The 23,579-nt window shown below is 49.9% G+C and overlaps 1 protein-coding gene across 2 annotated transcripts in view; it reads left to right on the forward strand.

The window, feature by feature from the left end:
- The window catches only part of ABCC1 (ATP binding cassette subfamily C member 1 (ABCC1 blood group)), a 160,894-nt gene that overhangs the window by 134,451 nt on the left and 2,864 nt on the right, over positions 1–23,579 (forward strand). The window contains exons 20-30 of one of the 2 annotated variants that reach the window (XM_080679392.1): positions 2,152–2,181; positions 4,976–5,066; positions 7,072–7,204; positions 9,360–9,567; positions 11,587–11,897; positions 14,003–14,202; positions 16,539–16,665; positions 17,503–17,604; positions 20,279–20,425; positions 22,093–22,251; positions 23,201–23,367. In XM_080679392.1, the coding sequence (XP_080535518.1) occupies positions 2,152–2,181; positions 4,976–5,066; positions 7,072–7,204; positions 9,360–9,567; positions 11,587–11,897; positions 14,003–14,202; positions 16,539–16,665; positions 17,503–17,604; positions 20,279–20,425; positions 22,093–22,251; positions 23,201–23,367 (1,675 nt within the window). The remainder of the gene's footprint in view (positions 1–2,151; positions 2,182–4,975; positions 5,067–7,071; positions 7,205–9,359; positions 9,568–11,586; positions 11,898–14,002; positions 14,203–16,538; positions 16,666–17,502; positions 17,605–20,278; positions 20,426–22,092; positions 22,252–23,200; positions 23,368–23,579) is intronic. The other variant, XM_080679393.1, reaches the window with a different exon arrangement.

The following is a 23,579-nucleotide window of genomic DNA, read 5'->3' on the forward strand; positions in this document are numbered from 1 at the left end:
TTGAGGGAGGCGTGCCCGCTGGCCCTTGCCCAAGCGGAGTTCCAGAACCTTCTTGAGTAAAGGCAGTGTTGCTGCGATAAACAGTGAGCCTGAGAGGTGCCCGCCCTGAGGGCCAGCAGCTGGCTGAGCGCACAGCCCAGGCAGTGCACAAGTGGTTCAAGAGCAGGGACGACCCTGGCTTATCGACGTCACAGCCCCCAACCTGGTGCTGAGGCACACTCAAGGAGCAGTCCCTGAATTACACGTTTCTTGTCTTTGCTTAAAAAAAAAAAAAGAATCACTATTTCATGGCATCTTTGGTTTTCCCCTACCCTGCTTTATTTTATTTTATTTTTTTGTAGTATTTTCTTTGTAGTAAATTCTGGATCTGCTAGTTTGTTCCTTGTGTCTCTCTCCCCCTTAGCATTTAAGATCCATGAGGACTACTTGGTTCCCTCTGGACAGGGAACAATGACTGTCACATAGTAGACACTCAATTAATGTGCTAAGTGAGTGAATGAACTTCCCCTTGATTGCTGAGGTCGTGCCCTGTGTAAGTCTGTATAGGTCTCTGGGCTTTGGACATTAACTCAGCTGCATAAAAAGCCCGGGTTTGAAAACAAAATGAGCTGATTTTACCATTTCTCTCAGGGCTGGTTTAGAAGCCGGCTCTAAGGGTCCGGGCTCTGCGATGGCACCACTGTGGCCGACGTGGTGCCCCTCTGGCACTGCAGGGTCAGCTCTGCTTGTTCACGTGGCCATTCACTTGTTCATCTGTCACCTGCTCATCCAGTGGCACAGCGTGCCTGTGGTTTGCCTGGCACTTGAGCCAGTGTGTGGCATGGTGCCCCTTGAATTGTGCAGTGCACCACCTGCATAAACTCACACGCCATTGGATGTTCCGGTGCTAGGATAGAGCCGTGGATAAACCCAGTCCAGCCCACAGTTCAATGGGGAGACACACTAAGTAGTCAAGGACATCTTGATGTTGGAGGCAAGCGTGGGAGGCTGTGAGAACCCCGAGAAGGGGTCCCCATCCTAGCCTGGGAGGTTCCGAGATGATTCCTGAGCCAAGTTACCTTCTCTTCCCCACTTCTCGGCTCCATGTGCAGCTGGCTCAGAGGAAGGTGTTTTTTGGTTTTTTGTTTTTTTTTAATATATTTTTATTGATTTCAGAGAGGAAGGGAGAGGGAGAGAGAGAAACATCAGTGATCAGAATCACTGATTGGCTGCCTCCTGCACACCCCCTACTGGGGATCGAGCCCACAACCCGGGCATGTGCCCTTGACTGGAATTGAACCCGGGACCCTTCAGTCCACAGGCCAACGTTCTATCCTCTGAGCCAAACCAACTAGGACTCAGAGGGAGGTTCTTGAGTCCTCTCAGAACTAAAGGCTGTGAGCTGGAGCTGCGGCCTCTGCTGCCTCCCGGCTGCCAGGCCCGCCCTGCCCTGCCTGCTGTAATACTTTTCTTCCCCTCTGCTGCCGTGAAACAGCTGTGAAGACAGAAGATTGGTCTGCCCTTTCTATGTTTAAACTCCCATGGTTATAGATTTTAGAGTAGTGGTTCTCAACCTTTCTAATGCCGCGACCCTTTAATACAGTTCCTCATGTTGTGGTGACCCCCAACCATAAAATTATTTTCGTTGCTACTTCATAATTTTAATTTCGCTACTGTTATGAATCGTAAATATCTGTGTTTTCCGATGGTCTTAGGCTCTACAGCAGCGGTTCTCAACCTGTGGGTCGCGACCCACAGGTTGAGAACCACTAGCAGGGTCTCCTAAGACCATCGGAAAACAGATATTTACATTACGATTCATTAACAGTAGCGAAATTACAGTTATGAAGTAGCAACAAAAATAATTTTATGGTTGGGGGTCACCACAACATGAGGAACTGTATTAAAGGGTCGCGGCATTAGAAAGGTTGAGAACCACTGCTTTAGAGAAAAGGGCTGGCCTCGTGCAGTGTGCTTGTCAGGGACCCCCCCGTCCACTGAATATGTGAGGTGGGGAAATGGAGGCACAAATGCAGCAGGTCCCTCAGCCATCCTTGCCCCTCACCCTTAAGGGAACACACCCATCCATCCACTCTGGGCATTTAAATGAGGGCTTAGGGAGGGTGTTTTGCCTCGGTTCTTAACACTTTCTTGGATCTTGTGAATTCCCAGGCGGCAAAGTGGTGGACGAGGAGGAGGAAGGTCAGTGGTGCGTGGGGTAGAATTGCCTGTGCTTGCAGCACGAGGCTATAGACGGACTTGCCCTGCTGCTGCATGCCTGCGCGGGGCCCTGGAGTGGCTGCTCTCACACCCCTTCCCTTGTTCATCCAGCAAACAGTTATTGGGCACCTACTCTGTCCCAGGCTTTCCGGTGGGCACCTGGGGATACAGTTAGAATCTCCAGCTCTCCCGCTTGTCAGCTGGGAGACTGCGGCCGAGCTTTACTGTCTCATCAGTTAGGTGACCGTGAGTGACTAGCACACCTTGAAGGAGATCCTGGTTGTGCAAGGCCTGGCACACGGCAGATGGACCATGACTGTCAACAGTTTGATTAGGACTGATTATTTAATTATTTTGCCACCCATACCTTCTGGGCCGGGGCAAGACCTTGGCAGGCCACAACAGTGCAGGGGCTGAGCGCTGACGAAGTGATGCGGGTGGCTGTGGGCGCCCAGCGGAGGGATGTCCTCTAGCCGATTGCAGCCAGCAAGGCTGCCCTCTCCCTGGAGATGTAAAGGCCTGACTGGCGCTGGAGCAGACCCATACCTCCTGCCTTCTATGACCAGTGTTGTGTGGTTGCAGGTCAAGACAGAGGGCCAGCCGCTTAACAACAAAGTGTTGACAGGAAGGACCCCAGGTAGCTCAGGAACCAAAGGCAAGCCTGGACAACAGGACTCAGGAGATGGGAACGCTGGGGACGAGACTTCTTTGGGACAATCAGTTGGCTCTTTGGTCCTTGGGGGGCCAGTGATGGTTCAGAGTCCTGGGAGAGGGGTTCTGATGGCTGGCCTTAGGCAGCCTCCCCTCCTTGGCTGGGGACGCCAGGGGCACCCTGATGGATGAGCCTGCCGAGAAAGACCACAGGAAGGGGGGAGCTAATCCCCTGGGGAGAAGGCAGATGGGACGGTGGGCCCACACACGTTCACAGTGCCCTTCATGGACTCTCAGTCCCTCCCCTGGCAGAGAATTCTCCAGCCGCCCCAGTGGGCGTGTCACCCTGTGGGCTAATTGGGCTGAGATGGGGAGGCAGCCACACGAGGCCACTGTGGGGGATCCTGCCTAGTCTTGGGACGTGCTGAGTGAGGAGCAGGAGGAGAGGAGGTTGTGGCTTACGGAGGGCGGCCTGGGCAGCCAGGTGCACAGCCAGGCTCTCTGAAGCACCCGCCCACAGGACTGGTGTCTCAGGGCATGTTTTCAGCACCCCGGCCCCTGCACAGAAGCAGACGATCAAGGCCGGCCTGGGCCGGGTGCTGTGCAGGCACAGGCGCACTGGCTGCATGCGGCTGCATGGACGACCTGCCTGTTACCACGCTTCCTTTTTGTTTAGTTTCTTTTTTAATTAAAAACAAAGGCACTGACAGCAAAGAAAATGTTTGAAGAAGCGATTCTCAGTCCTGGCTGGGTGCCAGAACTCTGTAGAGCACGTTTAAAGTGCAGGTGACGAGCACACAGTGGCCTTAGACTTACCGAGTGCCATGCTCAGCCCATCACCTTCCTGCTTATGCGGGCAGGAGCTGTGTTACTCCCACTGTACAGGTGTGGTAGGTGAGGCTGAGAGGTGCATCACCTCCCCGGGACACACAACCAGGAAGTGAGAGAACACGCCCCACCTGGCTGTGCTCTGACCCGGCACGGGATGGGACCACGTCTCCCTGCACAGTCAGTGCAGGCCCCTGCCCTGGGCACCCCCGGGGGTGGGTTCAGAGCCAGGATTGAGAATTGGCTTGGAACTCCCCCTCACCCTGGAATGAGCCCCAGCTTCTGTCTTCCTTGTCTTCCCGTGGCTGTCACCCCAGAGAGCCGGCCTTTCTGGATCCTGCTTCTGCGTGTGTCTCGGCAGCATGTTCCCAGGGTCACCCTGGCTGCGTATTGATCCCCTGTGGTGACTTCTCTCCTGCATCCCTCCCTCCTCTTCTGGGGTCATTCCTGTAGGGCCCTACCATTGTGCTTTTCTCTTACTCTCTCCCCCAGCACCAGAGGGAGGGCATCAGAGGGGAGTTGGGGTGATCAGTGTCTGGCCGAGTAGTTGGGGAGATGAAAGGGGATGATGTATTTCAGCACAGCACAGCCGCCACCACCCCATTGATAAATGTTAGCGTCACTGTCGAGGCTACAGTGATTAGAGTGATGGGTGGGTACCTCCTGGGATTGGGTGGATATCCGGCTGGTGCCCATGGTGGCCGTATCAGTTATTAAAATACTTCCTTACAGTTGGGGAAGCCACCGCCCCGGGTACCCCCTACCCCGGACCTTCTGGACCACCTTGTGATTAGGCAGCCAAAGGGTTAACTCCTGGCACAACAGGGTACCCCTGGGACCTGATTGGCTGGTGCCTCTCTCAAACTGGGTTGCTTTTTATTTTGAGTATCACCCCTGCTTGGGGACCAGAGGGCTGTGCCCTCTTTGCGCACCCTCCCCCCCACCCCCCGTCTGCTTCCTCGCATCCTGGCCCCATTAGCCAAACTCCATGCAGCAGGGCACTGTCAGCCTACTGGGTTGTACCCATTGCTGCTGGCACAGGGCACCTGCCCAGGCCCAACACCCTCAGCTAATGGGGCCCTCGGGAAGCATCACCCCTGCCCCGAGGGAGCTAGTAGTTAGCTCCTGCGCCCCCGCCCGGAGCCTGTTGGTGGCCCCATGAGGCAGGTCTTGCTTTTTGAGCTTCCTGGAGGCTAGGTTTTTCTGCCATCTCCCTCCCAAGCGACAGGTTTTCCTCATCTTTGCTTGTGGCATTAGCTCTTGAAACCATGATTACCCCTTCTCTGTCTTCTGCCAGGATTGGCAGGCATGAGCGGTCCAGGGAAAGAGACGAAGCAGATGGAGAATGGCATGGTGGTGACGGACACTGCGAGGAAGCAACCGCAGAGGTAAGCGCAGCGAGGGAGGCACCGCATTTCTGCCCGCCTGTGGGGAGAGAGGAGGTACAGGGTGCCAGTGGTTTGGCTCCACCTACCAAAGGCCTTCAGCTCTCCAGGGTCGTGGAAGTGGAGGCTTTCTGCCTCCCCCTCTCCCCCAAATCCTCCGGGAACCTCATTTTCCAGAGCACAGAGGCCTGAAGGGGGAGCCTGGCACTGTTCCCCAGGTGGCACGATCCACACAGGCCTTGTGATTTAACCATCAGTCTGCACTTCTGACACCCAAGTTCCCTACATGGTGTGGATTTTTGCTCAATTCGCTCCGAGGGGCCTGGAGGGTTGAGGCTTTAAGAACCAGCATTCAATTAAAATTAGGCACAGTGATAGTAACTGCTGTGTTTGATGCGCCATTAGGACTCCCCCCCGACCCCACCCCCGCCCGGTTCCTCGCATCCTGGCCCCATTAGCCAAGCTCCATGCAGCAGGGCACTATTGAACAGTCGATTGAACCTGGAGGTAGTTACTGTCATCTTCCCATTTTACAGACGAGCAAACTGAGAGCTCCCCACTGGTTATACAGCTAGAGAGAAGCTGAGCTGGGATTTGAGCCCAAGTCCAGCCTCTGAGCCCCTGCCCCTAACTTCTACACTTTGCTGCTTTGAAGGAGGTTGCATTTGGTGAGATCATTGGGTATTTGGAGGACCCTCACTCCGTGGACTTTGTTGCTTTACCTCTCTGTGTCTCACTTCCTCAGCTGTCACATAGGGTCTGTGGTGTACTTGCTACATAGGATTGTAGTAAGGCTTACCTGATATGGTGCCTGTGAAGCACCGGGGACAGTGCCCTGTGCCCCCAGCACTCAGTCATTACTGGACGAGTGGGGCTGCCTGCAGCTACTCTTCTGGGGGTGGGGGTGGGGCATTTCACAGAAATGGGGCTGGAAGGAGATTGGCATGAGCAGCTCTGCCCTCAGAACCCTGGGCACAGTACCCTCCTGGACTCAGATTTCTATCTCACGGACAGGTGGGAGGATTTCCTTCTTTGTCGGTGCACCTATCGAGGTGGGGAGCTGGACGTATGTGTGTAAAGCCCTTAGCGCCATGCCCAGAGTCACACCGGGGGCATGAGGGTGCTGCCAGGTTCAGGCGGGTGGCCTGCATGGTGGTTGAAGCAACCGAGAGGAGGCAGTGCCTGCAGGTGGTCCTGGGAACAGGGGCAGGTGATGGTGGTATGCAGACCAGAGAGAGCATGGCAGACTGAGCAGAAACATGCAGAACACTGGGCATTCATTTTCTGTTGCTACACAGCAAATTACCACAAACTTCGTGGTTTGTCATCTCATGGTTTCTGTGTATTGGGGGCTCCGGATGTGGCTCAACTGGCTCCTCTGCTCAGCATCTCTCACAGGCTGTAGCTGAGGTGTCGGCCAGGATAGGGTCTTATCTGAAGGCTCAGCTGGGATCCGCTTCCTGCAGCTGTTGGCAAGACTCACTGCTCATTTCCTAACTGACCGCAGGCTGGAGGCCACCCTTAGCTCCCAGCACCTCCAGCCGGGTGCTTGCTTCATCGAGGCAGGCAAACCAAGAAGGCAGGAGAGTTGGTGACCCGGATGGGTTATACTCCATCACCTTTGCTTGTGTGGGTCTGAGCCGTGGCTGAGAGAGGGGTGTTCCTGTGTTCTCATGTATGTGTGCGCGCGCACGCACGCACACGCACGCACACACACACCCCATGTCATTCCCCAATGCTGTAAGTCCCTAGGGAGCAGGACTCCCTCAGGGGGAAAAGAGTCCTGGGTCACCTGATCTGTGATGGTCTCAAAAGCTGATGACCACTGGTGGCAAGAAAATGCTGTTTGAAGAATGCCTGCATAAAGGAACGCTTCTTTCATGGGGTCCCTACCCTCTCTGAGTTCATCTGTAAAATCAGAAGCTTGAACTGGGTCAGTACTAGTACTCTGTTGGGACTGCTGTCCCTGCCCAAGGCTGGCTGACACCGTGTGCCTTGCTTTTCCCAGACAGCTCAGCAATTCCTCCTCCTACAGCGGGGACGCCAGCCGGCACCACAGCAGCACTGCCGAGCTGCAGAAGGCTGGGGCCGAGGAGGACACCTGGAAGATGATGGAGGCCGACAAGGCTCAAACAGGGCAGGTGAGGCTGGCTCCCTAAATGAGAACGCTGGTGGGTGGGTGTGGCTTGCCAGTGTGTGCTGGTCGCTGTGCAGAGGACTTTGTTAACTCCTGTCCTCCTCACAGGAGCCTATAAAAGTATTGTTTTAAATGCTGGAAACAGGCCTGAGAGCCTAGGTGACTCACCCGGGATCACAGCTGAGTGGCAGAGCTGGGATTTGAACCTTGGCAGTCGACTCCAGGGTTGTCGTATTGTCTCTGCTGTCCTTGCTGCTGCCTCCTTTGAGCTGCTGGGGGCCTTTCATTAGGGGTAGGCAACCTGGTCGCTTTAAGTCAGGGCTTTCCATCATGCAGGTTCCATTTATGTGAGGTGATTGCAGACATGGTGCTAAAGAATATTAAAGAATATTAAAGTTTTCATTTCTCTTTCAGCCCTTAGTATACCAGTGAGAAAGTTACCTAGCTCATCTTGAATACCTGTCTTAGTCCGTTCGGGCTGCTATAACAGGATAGATTGGGTGGCTTCGAAACAATACACACTTATTGCTCACACCTCTGGCGGCTGGCAAGTCCAAGATCAAGATACCAGCAGATTTGGTGTCTGGTGAGGACCCACTTCCTGGTTCATTCCTGGTTCATTCCTGGTTCATAGAGGGCCATCTTCTTCCCAAGTCCTCACGTGGCAGAAGGGGCTGGGAACTCGCTGAGGCCTCCTTTTGTAGGAGCACTAATTCATTCACCTTCAAGAAGCTAATCACCTCTCAAAGGCCCAACTCCTAGCACCATCACATAGGAGTTCTGGGGACACACAAACATTCCGTCTCCAGCACTAACAATTGCTAACTTTTCTTTGTAATAAACAGCGAGGGTTTAAAGCTCTAGTTTAGTTGTATATATATTTTTTACAATCATCTATATTGTCCAAGGGTCAATCATCAGTAATTTTTCACTGTGGCAATGATCCAAAGTTTTGTTAAATTCTCACCTGAGGATATATTTTTCATTGATTCTAGAGAGAGGAAGGGAGAGTGGGAGAGAAACATCAATCATTTGCCTCACCCATGCATTCTGACTGGGGATCAAACCTGAAACCTGGGTATGTGCCCTGACCGGGAATCAAACCTGAGACCCTTCAGTACACGGGACAGCACTCCAACCACTGAGCAATACCAGCCAGGGCCAGAATTTATTTTTAAAAATAAATGTGGTTATGTGTTTGTTTGTTTTTTAAAGAATAGGGAATAGAGTTTTTAAAATAAGTACACAAAGAAAAATAACCAACCCACGAAAGGTGGTACTGGTACCACGTGAGGGTGGGGCACTGGACATATCAGAATCTCCTGGGGACCCTCTGTTCCCAGCCTGTCCCCTCACCTGCCATCACACCTGTGGCTGACGACAGAGGTGGCTGTCGTGTGTCCTCCCCCCTTGCTCTCAGTGACCCTCCAGGGAGTCAGAGAAATGGCCCTGAGTCGAGCACTTGAGAAAGAAGGGCCAGAGCTGCCAGGCCCATTGAATCCCCATTGAATCCCACACCGCAGAGAAGATGGTCTCAGCATCACCTGCATTTTGTATTTATGCACAGGGAAAACGGAGACAGGGAGGGGGTGTCAGCTGCCAAAGTGGAACCAGGAGTGGAGCTGGGTCCAGCCTCCCCACCCCCGTCCACTTCTGCCTCCCACGCTGTCACATCCCACTGCTCGTGAGGGGGGTCCCCGAGCCCCTCAGGGTCATTCAGGGACAGCAGGCAGCACAGCTGTGAGGAACCAAGTGGTGCAACGTGCTCTTTATTCTGACACCCTCTTCCCACTCTCTGAGTTTGAAGAGCAGAAACGAAACAGAAAAAAGGAAGTACTCAGTTATACACCAGAGCTCTGATCCCTCACCTGTTACCTTTCAACCAGCCTGTAATTCAGACATGACCTTGATGATCCATAATTCAGCCTGAAAGGCTTGACAAGACAGCGAGGCCGCGCCCGAGGAAAGAGGCTGGAGCTTGTTGAAACCAAGCCCAGCAGGGCAGGGACTGGACCTGGTCTGCTGCTGACTTCCTTTGTCAATAACTAGCGGGAGGAGGGATGTCAAAGATATGAACACAGGTGGAGGCCTGAAGGACAGGTGCGGACCCTGGGTGCGTGTGGTGCATTGTATAAAATGCCTCCTTTCCCTGGCTCCAGGTCAAGCTCTCCGTGTACTGGGACTACATGAAGGCCATTGGAATTTTCATCTCCTTTCTGAGCATCTTTCTTTTCTTGTGTAACCACGTCGCTGCCCTGTCCTCCAACTATTGGCTCAGTCTCTGGACTGATGACCCCGTCGTCAACGGGACCCAGGAGCACACTAAAGTCCGGCTGAGTGTCTATGGAGCCCTGGGCATCTCTCAAGGTGGGAGCTGCCCCTCTGCACCCTCCCCACCCCACCTGATTTTGGCACTTGGAACTACTTTTCTGTCTTGTTAGAGAACTGTTCCCTACTTGTTAGAGAACTTGGTCCCCCAACCAAGCCAGACCTGGAAGAACAGTACCTGACACACAGTAAACACTCCAATATTTGTGGAGTGAATGGTTTTTTAATGCTTTGTTTCACATGGCCCTAGGAGATAGAGGAGAGCACCAATGTGCCCGTTTTACAGATGAGGAAAGTTGAGGAAGAGAGTCTACCTGGAGCATTAATGGGCAAGGGCCCTTGCCCGTTGGTGCGTCTGTACAGTTCCATTTGGGGGCTTTTCCCTGCTGTCTGAGGGTGGGGATTCTTCGCACATGTAGTGTTGTCCCCTCTGGGACATTTGGCAATGTCTGGAGATTCTTTTGGTTGTTACAACTTCTGAAGGTGCTACTGGGTCTAGAGACCAGGGATGTTGCTCAGCATCCTGCACTGCACAGCACAGATTCCACAACGGAATTATCCAGCACCACATGTCAATAGTGAGAGGTTGAGAAACCCTGCTGTATACCCTTCTTGTGGTCCCATGGGAGTTCCCAAACACAACAGCGTTAACACTAACAGCTAGTGTTTGCTGAGCACTTACCTGGTGCCTGGTTCTGTTCTAAACACGTTTATGTATTTTGACTGGTTTTACCCTTGCAGCAATCTGATGAGGTAGGAGCTAATACTTTCCCCATTTTAGAGATGCAGAAATTGAGGTCCAGAGGGACTAAGTAAGTTGCCCTAGGTCACATGCTGATAGGTGGCCGAGCTGGCATTGAGTGAGGCAGTCCGGCTCGGAGCCCGTGCTCTTAACCACTATGCTACATGCTACACAGTACATTAGCAATGTGCTCATAATAGCTGTTTATATATACACATACATACATTCAATGCCTATGCACATCGTGTGTACAATAAATATATACATATTTGACATTCTTGAGCACTTTTTGTGCACCAAACACATTGCTGGGTAGGCCCCTTGCATTTGACATTGCTATAAGTATTGTCCCATGTTACAGATGGGGAAGCTGAGGTACAAAGAGGTTAAGTGGCTTGCGGAAGGCCCCACACCTGGTAGGTGACAGAAACAAGATCTGACAGTGTTGGCTCCAGAGCCTGTCATTTGAGTCCCGCCTCTTGAAATCGCCTCTCTGCAAAGAATGGGTGCCCTTCGGTGGCTTGTTTGGAGGAGCTACAGTTGCCTCTTGAACTCTAGGAAATGGCTTTGGAAAAACCCAGAATAGCAAACATGGATTTCTTAAATTTCTCAGCCCCTGCTACACCCTCATAGGGCAAAGGACTGTGGACTCCAAATTATAACCATAAACAGCACAGAGTGTGATGTTTACCTGGGCCCGCACAGCAGCAGTGTCTATTCTAGCTGTGCTGTGCTGTACTGGTAGGCTTTGGTCATGGGTAGCTATTGAATTTCAGTTCATTACATTGAAATAAAACTAAAAATCCAGTTGTTCCGTGCACTAGCCACATTTCAGGTGCTCAGCAGCCACATGTGGCTCCCGGCTACTCCATTGGCCAGTACAGATGTAGAATGTTTCCGTCATCACCTAAGCTTCCATTCCACGGGGCTGGTCTAGAGGAGTACGGCCTGCACATTGAGAACATGAGCGGGAGCAGGCTGCCGGGATTAAACCCCATCTCTGCTTCTGATTGGCTGAGAATATTGAAGGTGGAGGAATTCACCTGAATTTCAGTTTCCTCATCTGTGAAATGGGTACTTATCTAATTTATACAGAGTTGTCGTAAGGATTAGATACCCGTAAAACTTCATTATGGTGCTTTGCACATAGTAAGTGCTCAATAAATAATAGCCATTAGCATCATCGTTATTATCAGTATTATTATTATTAGCTGGGGACCCCGCCCTGCTTCATCCATATGGTCACATGGCCACTCGTCCCAGCCCCCAGCTTGGCCCCTCTCCCATTGTGGAGCCTAATGCGAGAATGTTTGCAGGGTTTGCGGTGTTTGGCTACTCCATGGCGCTGTCCATCGGGGGCATCTTCGCCTCCCGCCGCCTGCACCTGGACCTGCTGCACAATGTCCTGTCGTCGCCCATGAGCTTCTTCGAGCGGACGCCCAGTGGGAACCTGGTGAACCGCTTCTCCAAGGAGATGGACACGGTGGACTCCATGATCCCGCAGGTCATCAAGATGTTCATGGGCTCCCTATTCAACGTCATTGGCGCCTGCATCATCATCCTGCTGGCCACTCCCATCGCTGCTATCATCATCCCACCCCTGGGCCTCATCTACTTCTTCGTCCAGGTGAGAGGTGGGCTCTTGGTGTCTGGAAGAAGCCCTGTGTGTGTTGGGTGCCCCTGAGCACAGGGCTCGGCCCTCGCACCGGTTCCCTGTGGAGCTGGGGAGGGCTTGCTGGGGGCGCGGTGGGTGTGGTGTCAAGAGCCTCAGCTGATTGTTTTTAGCTTATGATAACCAAATGGACTTTTTTTCTAGTAAGTTTTATTTTTGTAGTTGTAAGTTATAAAAGAAAAAAAAGTGATAGCTATAAAGATACTTTTATTATTGAAGTTTCCTTAAGAATGTTATGAAATTCTCTAGTTCCTAAGCCCCCTGAAGATAATGGAGATGTGAATATGAGCAGCTTAAGCAAGATAGGTGTGTTTTTTTCTCTCTTGTAATAGAAATACAGAGGCGGGCCACTCAGGGCTGGTGTGGCTGTGCCATGAGTTTGTTGCTAGCCAGTCCTGTTCCCGTCTGTATTGCAGAAAACAAGCCCGAGGAGGTAACAGGGCAAGGGGCCTGTGATAGCTGGGCAGCATCGCTGGTTTCTTAGGCAACTGCAGCGGGGATTGTGTTTCCGGTTGACAGATGAGCTTCTTGGGGCTCTAATGGCAGACTCGGCGGTGTGAACTCACGTCTGTCTGAGTCCAAAGCATGTGCTGGTGACCACAGGGCAGCCTGTCCTGCAGCACAGCTGCTGGGGTGGAGGGTTAGATGGGAGCTTAGCAACTGCAACCCAAAATGAGGGTAGGAAATCGTGAAGGGCTCCGTCCTCAAACCGCACTGGAGCCGCTCATGTGGGGTCCCCAAGGGAGAGAGAGACCCCGCCACACTGTGGCCAGTGATGGGTGAGCGTGAACAAGGGTGGAATCAGGGAGGACCCTCATTGCATTCTCTTCAACTTGATGCCAACTTTGGACAGTCATCTGGCTGGAAATGTTCTGCAAAGACCCAATTCAAAAGAACAGAACAGACCAAATGCAGCATTTGAAGCAGCTCAGATACCTGCCAGGAGCAGGACCTTGAGCACACGATGGAGCGTTTCCATGGCAGAATCTTAGGCACCCTTGACAGGGAGAGTTAGGAAGGCTCTGTTGTAGCACCATGAGTTTTATTTCTGAACTACACAGGAAGTGAATTAGGCAGAGGATCGTGTTGTTTGCACACAGTCGTTTTAACTAACCCCACCCGTGGGATGTGTATCAGAAGCAGATTACTAATATTAGATTGAACCATGTGAAATTTAACTAAGATGAAATGCAAAATGTGTGTGGGCAGGACTGGAAAAGGAGGCAAAAAATATTGCCTGTCTGAGGGTTGGGATTATGGAAGAGATTTTTTTTTTTAATGTATATTTTTCGTTAAATAGACACTTATCTGTAACCTAGCAATCTCACTCTTGAGTACATATGCAAAAGAAATGAGCGTACTGGGGGGTGGCTCAATTGGTTGGGGCGTTGTCCTCCACACCAAAAGGTTGTGGGTTTGATCCCGGGTCAGGGCATGTATGAGAGGCAACCAATCAGTGTTTCTCTCTCACATTGTTGTTTCTCTCTCTCTCTCTTCCTCTCCCTTCTTCTCTCTGAAAACCAATAAAGAAACATATCTTTAGGTGAGGATTAGAAAAAAGAAATGAGAGAATGTGTCCAGCAGGTCCATTAAACCCCCGCAGTCAGTGGCTTCAGAGAGGCTATACATTACAGAGGTTGGCACTCTGCAGCCAAGTGTCTGGGTTCGAATCCCAGCTCTGCCACGTCCTAGCCAGCCACGTGATCTTAGGGACGAGGTTAGCGAAGTTCTTTGTGCCTTAGTTTCCTGATGGTGAGAGAGGAATGAGCACCTCAGAGGTTTGGGGTGAGGATTAAATGAGTTGATATATGTGAAAGTAGTTCAAACAAGGCTGCAGAGGGCGGGCTCTGCGTGTCAGCTATTATATTTGTCATCACTGCCATCGTTGTTGGCTCTATGCCAGCAGTTCACCAGGTGAGTGGAGACACCTGCTAAGAGCAGCCCAGCTCCAGCATTTGCCTCCTGGTGGCATCATTTATGTCCAGACTTCCTCCAGCACAGCCCTGGGAGGCTGGGATGAGGACAGCTCCATTCACCCCCTGTCCATTCTGTGCCCCCAGAGGTTCTACGTGGCCTCCTCCCGGCAGCTGAAGCGCCTCGAATCCGTCAGCCGCTCCCCGGTTTACTCCCACTTCAACGAGACCTTGCTGGGGGTCAGTGTCATCCGGGCCTTTGCGGAACAGGAGCGCTTCATCTCCCAGAGTGACCTGAAGGTGGATGAGAACCAGAAGGCCTATTACCCCAGCATCGTGGCCAACAGGTGGGCCCACTGGAGGGGGCATGGGAAGCTGCCATAGTTCCTGGAGGAGGGTGTGAAGCCAAACTCAGACCCTCCCTAGAGGGAATGGTTCGACTTGGTGAGGACAGAATAACTGTTAAAAGCAGACAGCGACACTGTGAGCACCAGCACTCCGGGGCACTGAAGGACAGGGCAGAGCGTTCTTCTGGAGCCAGAAAATCATACAGAACCTGCCCTTTAGCTGTCATCCTGGGGGCACAGGAGCATCAGTGGGGGGCAGACTCAGCTGTTGAGTATTTTCCTACTGTAGTTTCAAGCTGAAGGGTGACCACCCCCAACCTCACCCCCGGGATGTGTATCAGAAGCAAATTACGAATATTAAGTCAAACCATGTGAAATTGCCATTTAGGGTATAAAGAATGGTGGAATTGCATTAATCAAAAAAAGAAAAAGATTGATGAACAAGAATAGATCCAGAGACAAATGGGGGGGTGGGCGGTTAGAGAGCAACCAAAGGACTTGTATGCATGCATATTAGAATAACCAATGGACACAGACACTGGGGCGGTGGGGGCTTGCCCGGGGTGGGAATGGCTGGCGGGGGGGTGGTGTCAGTCAGGGAAAAAGGAGACATATGTAAAACTTTAGACGATAAATAAATAATTTCTACTAAAAAAAAAGAAAAGAAAAAAGTTTGCTAATTTTTTATTTTATATATATGTTTCTTTTTAGAGATAGAAGAAGGGAGGGGTCGGGGGGGGAGAGAGAGAGAAATAGAGAGAGAGAGAAAGAGAGAGAGAGAGACATCGGCTGCCTTCTGTACGCCCTCTACCTGGGCATGTGCCCTGACCTAGAATTGAACCAGCAACTTTGTGGTGCACAGGACAATGCTCAACCAACTGAGCCACACTGGCCAGGGCGAAGTTTGCTAATTATTGACTGAATTTAGAAAAGTGTCTGCTTTAATCTAAAATATCCTCCTCACTCAGTTGCATCCTGATACAGTTTTTGAGATGAAGGGTAAGAAAACGCTGGGACAGGGGTAGCACATCCTGGAAGAGACCCATCAAACCAACCGCCAGCCCACCATGTGCAATACGATCCTACAGTGTAAGGCTGGGTGGGAGACCGGGAGTCATTGGAGACCTTGTCTTCCCTTGCAGAACTTTTAGGATGTTTGTCACTATGCCTGTCTGTCTGTGGGAGTGGCTCACCCCCAAGAAGATCAGTCACGTGGGTCTAAGAGCTGTAGTGGGAAAAAGGTTAACCCATCTCCCTAGAATGCTTTACATTTTGAAACATTAAATGAATGTTTAAATATTCCTAATGCTGTGTGATATCTTACAAAAGTTATCTTTAAACCATTAAAATGTCTGTTTATATTTTAAAAGGTAAAATACATTTTAATGTTTCTGAGATGAGAGTGATCTGGATCTGGGAACACTTATAGCTACATTGAAAATAGTGTATTTTTTCTCACCACCCTTTTCCCTGCCAAGAGAAGGTTATTTTATTAAAATATATTTTTATTGATGTCAGAGGGGATGGGAGATGGATAGAGAAATAGAAACATCAAGGATGAGAGAGAATCTTTGATTGGCTGCTCCTGCACACCCCCTACTAGGGATTGAGCCCACAACCTGGGCATGTGCTCTGGGAATCGAAACATGATCTCCTGGTTCATAAGTTGGTGCCCAACCACTGAGCTATGGCCGGTCAATTTTATTTTATTTATTTTTTTATTAAATATATATTTTATTGATTTTCCACAGAGAGGAAGGGAGAGGGATAGAGAGCCAGAAACATCGATGAGAGAGAAACATTGATCAGCTGCCTCCTGCACACCCCCTACTGGGGATGTGTCCGCAACCAAGGTACATGCCCTTGACCGGAATCAAACCTGGGACCTTTCAGTCCACAGGCTGATGCTCTATCCACTGAGCCAAACCAGTTAGGGCATGGCCGGTCAATTTTAAATCAGTGGTGCCTCTTACAGTTGATGACTTAGTATTTATTAATTTTTCAGGACATCTTTTTAAAAAATGCACACATGGCTATTTTTGTGAGAAAAAGTTGGTTCTTAAAAAAGCAAGCTTCAGTTTCCTGGGAAGACTGCTTCCAGAGAACTGTCTTAATCCCTGGGGTTGCCGGATGAGTGCGAAATTACTGAAATTGTGTCCCTTTGGTCCTCCTTCCCCCTCTGTCTTAGGAGAAGGCCTCTCTCAGAACTATCAGGGATTATTTTAGTTAGTGAAGTTCCACGCCTAACCCCACACCCAGCACCAGAAACCAAGTCTCTAAAAAAGCTGACCCTGGGTGTGTGTCTGTCCTGCTGTCTGCCTGTGTGTCTCATGCAGGTGGCTGGCTGTGCGGCTGGAGTGTGTGGGCAACTGCATTGTCCTGTTTGCAACCCTGTTTGCAGTGATCTCCCGGAACAGCCTCAGCGCCGGCTTGGTGGGCCTCTCAATATCTTACTCGTTACAGGTGAGAGGGGGTGCTCTTGCTGAATTTCCCATTTCTCTGAATGGGAGAGCAGTTGAATTTGTTTTGAGTCCCTGTGGGAGTGCAGGAGAGCAAAGGGGCTGAATGGAATTTGAGGAGCAGGTCTTCAGCCCCGTGCCTGACTGGAGCAGGAGAGAAATTAGACACGTGGCCTGGATGCCTCCAACTGCAAGAGAAATCCTTGTAACACCACTAGAGGCCTGGTGCACGCAATTTGTGCACTCGGGGCACGGGTCCCTCAGCCCGGCCTGCACCCTCTCGCAGTCCGGGAGCCCTCGGGGGATGTCCGACTGCCGGCTTAGCTCTGCTGCAGAGGCAGGAGAGGCTCCCACCACTGCCGCTGCGCTTGCCAGCCATGAGCCTGGCTCAGGGCTTCTGGCTGAGCAGCGCTCCCTGCTGTGGGAGCGCACTGATCACCAGGGGGCAGCTCCTGCATTGAGTGTCTGCCCTCTGGTGGTCAGTGTGCATCATAGTGACTGGTCATTCCATTGAACTACATATTAGCCTTTTATTATATAGGATAAATTTCCCTCGAAGCCCTGTTTAGCTGTATTTCCCAAATTTTGATATATTGTATTTTCCTATTATCTATTTCAAAATATTTTCTCATTTCCTTTCTGATTACCAGTGTGGCTCATGGGTGATTTTGAAATGTGCTTGCTTAAGAGATGCAGTGGAGCAAGTCTGTGTGAAGGCTCTGTGTGGGTGCTGTTTTCTGTACCTTTCTTATCTGAACTGTTTCACAACTCATAATTACTTCATTAAAATAAAGCAACTCAAGCTCACTCTAGACGCTCCATGTGACTCTTCCACTCACAGGTCACCACCTACCTGAACTGGCTTGTTCGGATGTCGTCGGAGATGGAGACCAACATTGTGGCTGTGGAGAGACTCAAGGAGTATTCAGAAACTGAGAAGGAGGTAGAGCAAGCCCCTGCCCTGACCTTTTGAACTTGATCTTCAGTGTGGCTTTAAAGAACCTCTGAGCCAAACCATGTGTGCCTGCAACAGGCAACCTCTGTCTGACAAACTGTTACGTATTTTTATGGGGGGCTTCTTTTATGGGAAAAGAGACTAGTTTCTTTTCGCTCCTGAAAAATGAATAAATACTAAGCCACCAACTGTTAGAGGCACCATTGATTTAAATAACTTTTAAAATTAAATACAAATGAGTTGATTAAAAGTATTCAAATGCAATAACAAGAATGAGTACATGGATATTGTAAAAATCCTATACTGGTAAGGAATTGACCCAACTTTGGAAAATCCTGCAGTTACTGTTTTAGATGGAGATAAGGTAGCCTAGGGAGAGATGTTGGCTGATTCAAGGTCATATGTGAGCTCTAGGACCCAAGTATCTAGACTTCAGTGCCATGTTGCCCCTAATAACTGCCTTATTCTGTCTACACACCACTACCAATGGTAGTAGTGATAATAATGACAGTAACAGTAATGCTTGGTGATGCCACTCTCACCATTACCACCAATAATAATAACAGGAACATATATTGTGCCCTTGTGGAGGTGTCAGGCTCTGTCCTAAACATTACACATAGAGTAATTTATATATTCACTGTACAGCCTTATAACTCACATTCTGTTTTTACTTCCATTTTACAGGTGAGAAAACTGAGACACAGAGAGGTTAAGTAACTTGCCTAAGATACATGACTGGTAAATTGCAGACCGAGGATTTGGGTCTTTGCCATTGTGCCACACTGCCTCCCAAGAAAATGCCCCTTGGGAACGAGACCAAGGCTGCCCCAGTTAAAATCTATGTTAGAAGATTTGCAGAGGTGACCTATGACCTCAGTCTTTTAATGCTCTGAAATGGTGAACTCCAGGTTCCATTTCATCAGAGGCATCAGCCAGAATGGTGTGAGTGACCCCTGTGGAAATAAGAGTGTATTACACCAGGACTTTCCACCCACATTGAACTTATTATTTATTTATTTAATCATCCACCAGGATAGCTTTGTTTATTTGTTTGTTTTTAGACAGAGTGGAGGAGGGGAGAGAGAAATATCAATGAGAGAGGGAAACATCGGTCCGTTGTCTCCTGCACAGGGATCCAACTGTAACCTGGGTATGTGCCCTGACCAGGAGTCTATTCTCCAACTAACTGAGCCACCCAGCTAGGGCTGAAGTAATTAATTAACTTATTAATTTATTTACTTATTCATTTATTTATATTTTTATTGATTTTTAGAGAGAGGGGGAAGGAGAGGGGAGAGAGAGATAGAAACATCTCGTCATTAATTGACTGCCTCTTGCACACCCCTGCTGGGGCTCGAGCCTGTAACCTGGGCATGTGCCCTGACCTCGAATTGAACCAGTGACCTCTTGGTGCATGGGTCGATGCTCAACCACTGAGCCACACCAGGCAGGCTGAGTTTATTTTTTTATTACAGCTTTAAGAGATAATTCACACTCCATGAAATTCATCCACTTAAAGTGTGAAATTTATTTCATGTTACAAAAATATTTTACCTCTTTTATTCTATATTTTTAGAATAAGAACATATTTGAAAAATACAAGAGGAAGTCGAGATCACTCAGAGTCCCACCACTATTATGATATATATGTTTGTTTATTGTGTATATATTATGTATAAATATAAACAATACATTATAAACAATATATTATATATTCATGTTAGAAAGTTCCACCCACTTCTCTTCAGTCGCTCCTATGTTTTTATAGCATGTCCTTTTTATTTATATACTTAAACTACAAAAGGGAGGTTTTTTTTGTTGTAAAAAAAATAATATAAGAAGTTTGTGGGGAAGAAAGGCTGAAAGTTTCTTTTATTATCCTCCCTGTTCCTCTCTTTCCCTGAAGGTAGCCCCGAGGCTGGCCTGGAGCATATCCAGCTGTAAGTCTCAGGAAATGCTGAACTGGACTAAGAAATTTTTCAGAAATAGGGCCTGTGTGAAACGGGGCAAGTTATTACCCTGTCTGTGTCTCAGTTTCCTTGTGTGTAAATGGGATGTTGAAAGGACCCCATATATGGGGCTATAGTGAGGATTGAATGAGATAATATGATAGAGTGTTGTTTAAGTGGTCGCTGCCACTTTTATTGTTTCAGTCCAGACCTAGAAGGCAGTCAGCCTTGTGTCAGTTCAGAGAAGACCACTTTGATTCAGTCCATACATGCTTATTGAGCACCTACTATGTGCTCTGGGCCCTGGGATAGAACAGTGAACGAACAGTACTAGCATAAGAACCTGTCCTCATAGAGTGGATATTTCAGTAGGCATGGGTGACACAATGGTAAGTGCTCTGAAGGAGAATGAAGCAGGGGAGAGGAAAGAGGGGTGCAGGGCCAGGAGGGTGGTCTGACTTGCTCTAACATCTGCAGGATGTGGGGTAGCAGGCCGAGTAGGTAGCTTGGGGAAGAGCGTTCCAGGCAGAGGAAGCTGCAAATGCAAAGGCCTGGAGAAATCACCCTGAAGTCAGTGTGGGGAGCGGAGTGAACGTGAGAGAGGGAGGTGAGGTCAGGGGGCTTGTAGAGGCCGCTCACAGAGAGCCTTGGGGCCTGTGAGATGGACCTCAGATTCCTTATTTGCCTCCCTCCTCCCCCACCCATTATAGGCTCCCTGGCGGATCCAAGAGATGACTCCGGCCACCACCTGGCCCCAGGTGGGCCGAGTGGAATTCCGGGACTATAGCCTGCGTTACCGAGAGGACCTGGACTTGGTTCTCAAGCACATCAACATCACCATCGAAGGAGGAGAAAAGGTGGGTGCACACTGTTCTCCCACCCGCTCACAATCGGCACAGGTTGTGATCAGGCACATGAAACCGGCTGTCATTTCCGCAGTCCGTCCCAGCCCATACCCTGGTGTGACTATGCAGACAGGGTTCCACAGGGTTGCACACTGGCAGCCTGGAGGCCAAATGAGGTCCACAGAGAGGTTTTGAAAAAAATCTGAATAAGTTGCAAATACTGAAAAATCTGGAACTTTTTCAATAAAAATCCATTTCCTGCTTTTCTCGAAAGATCACAGCATCTAGCAACACTGGGCTCATACTCCCCACCTGGCCCTTGGTAGGCAAGATGTGAGCCTCCCTGTTCACTCGGTCCCTCCCCACCCCATTCAGGTGCCTACATGGACCCTGTAGGCATTGAGTTTGGGATCTCCAAGATAGAAGGATGTCTCCATCACTGCTAGGGATGGCTCAAGGGGCATGTGGAATGGTCGGAATTTTGGAACATAGCCTTGGTCCCAAGCTGTTCCTGGAAGGTGTCCTTCCCCTCAGACCCTCAGATTCTCCTCAGAATCAGACCATGGCCTTCCTGGCCATTTTCCAGGGGACAGTGCTGCTTTCATCTCTGAACATACGGACTTGTTACACGGTCCTTTCCACCAGGCTCAGGATGTTCTGTTCCCGTAAGATAAGTTCTCTAATTCATGGCTCAGTGGCTGAGCGTCGCCGAGGAAAGAACAGAGTGGGCCATGTTCTCACCAGGCTTTATGTGTTGTATCATGAGAGACTGCTCTGTGGCATCGCTGTGGGCGGCAGAGGAAACCCACCTCTCAGGAGCCCAGGTGAAGGGGGTTGTATTTGGATGTCAGGGACAGTCATCCTTGGCCATTACATGGGAGGCCCAGTTCCCTCCCGAGAGGATAAGTGGAGACCAGGCCACATCCATAACCTCATTTTGCTCACACAGCTGGGATGGAGAGGAGAGGTGTGCAGTGGGGGGTCTTCTTGAATATTTGAGCTGTTTCAACAGCTTGGATGGGAAATTCACCATCTCAAGAACTGGGAAAAACAGTGTGAGGGACGCTAGCTGGCATGGCTCAGTGGTTAAGAGTGTCGGCTCCTGGACTGAAGGGTCATGGGTTCAATTCCAGTCAAGGGCACATACCTTGGTTGCAGGTTTGATCCCAGGCCCCAATTGGGGCATGTGCAGGAGGCAGCCAATTGGTGTGTCTCTCTCACATTGATATTTCTCTCTCATATTGATATTTCTCTCTTTCTCTCTCTTCCCCTCTCTCCCCTTCCCTTCCACTCTCTCTCAAAATATCCTGGGGTGAGGATTAACAACAACAAAAAAAGAAAAAAGAACAGCGTGAGGGAAATAACCTGATTATTAATATCATCTTGAGTTGAAAATAATAGGGCCTATTTAAAATCCCTCCCTGTCTGATGCCTGGGTCTTTGGAGGTCTAGTATCTTATAAATAGAGCTAATTATAATCTTAACTTCTATGAAGAGCCAACAACAGCCCCTAAAGGAGCGCCTCTAGGAAGCTGGAGCGGAGAGGGCTGTGGTGGGAGTTGGGTTGACCAGATGACTGAACTGCTGTGGGGCAGATACCTGACATGAGATATCTGAGATAGGAGGTATCCCCCAGATTGCAGCATTCTCACCTCACGCTGGTCCTTCCTGTCTCCCAGGTTGGCATCGTGGGGCGGACGGGAGCCGGGAAGTCATCCCTGACCCTGGGCTTGTTTCGGATCAAGGAGTGTTCAGAAGGAGAGATCATTATTGACAATGTCAACATCGCCAAAATCGGCCTGCACGATCTCCGCTTCAAGATCACCATCATCCCCCAGGTGGGGTCTGTGTGAGGCCACCAGGAGCGCTGGGTCCCACTGAGAGCAATGCGTGTCTGTTTTCAGTGTACAGATATAAATGTGTTCCGACTTTATTCTTACTAAAATTATGCTATGTTGCTCCTCCACTGAATCTCCTCTTAGCATATAAATAGCAGTGGGAATTAACCAGGTGTCGTCCCTGCACTTTGCCACCAAGAGCATCTAACAGGATGCGTAGGCACTGACTTTCTGCTGGCTGTCAGTCAGGACAAGCCTCTCTTACCCTTCCCAGAGCTAAATGAGAAGAATTTTCTGGCCCCGCTGGCATGGCTCGGTGGTTGAGCGTTGACCTATGAACCAAGAGGTCCTGGTTAGATTTCCAGTCAGGGCACATGCCCTGGTTGTAGGCTCGATCCCTAGTTGGGAATGTGCAGGAGATAGTCGATCATTGATTCTCTCTCATCATTGATGTTTCTATCTCTTTCTTCCTTCCACTCTGAAATCAATGCAAATATATGTTAAAAAATACTACGAATGTGATTTTAAAAAAAAAGAATTTTCTAGACTGATTCCTGAAGGTGCTGATTCCCTAATATGTTGCTTTTTAATGTTATTTTTCCTGAAATTTCTTCTCAGATTCTTTTTTGGAGGCAGGGGATGGGGAGGAATCGACAGTACTTGATGATTAGGAATTAACCATGTCACATCTTTCTGGAAGGTTCCTGACACATTTGCCTATTGAAGGCTCCAGGAAGTCTTGTCAAAAAAGTAATCTATTTTATTTCACCTAACACAGAGATTTCCAGATTTTCCCCCCATTATTATCTCTAGAAATAGTGATTCTGAGGAACTCTCATGCCCAATCGTGAGCAATTCTGGCAAGAACTCTCTGTGTCCCACCTCTGTCCCATCCACGTCCAGCTGACGCTGAGCCTCACATACTGACTGCTGTCTTCTCTCTGAACAGGACCCCATTTTGTTTTCGGGTTCTCTCCGCATGAACCTGGACCCATTCAGCCAGTACTCGGATGAAGAGGTCTGGACGGCACTGGAGCTGGCTCACCTGAAGGACTTTGTGTCAGCGCTTCCTGACAAGCTGAACCACGAGTGCACGGAAGGCGGGGAGAACCTGAGGTGGGTTGGTCGGGGGCCGGCGGGGTCTCCTCAGCTTCCCCTCGGTCAGGGCGCTTGATGATTCTGTCCTTTTGCATCTGTGTCAGGTCCAGGTTTGAGTCCCAGCTCTGCCACACAGGAGCCTTTTGTTTCTTGGAGCCTCAGTTTCAGTATCTATAAAATGGGTTTCAGCCAGGTTTCATGACTGGGCTCACTCATGTGGCTGGGGGTCC

This window comes from Plecotus auritus, assembly GCF_963455305.1.
Source record: "Plecotus auritus genome assembly, chromosome: 7".
Classification (NCBI taxonomy): domain Eukaryota; kingdom Metazoa; phylum Chordata; class Mammalia; order Chiroptera; family Vespertilionidae; genus Plecotus; species Plecotus auritus.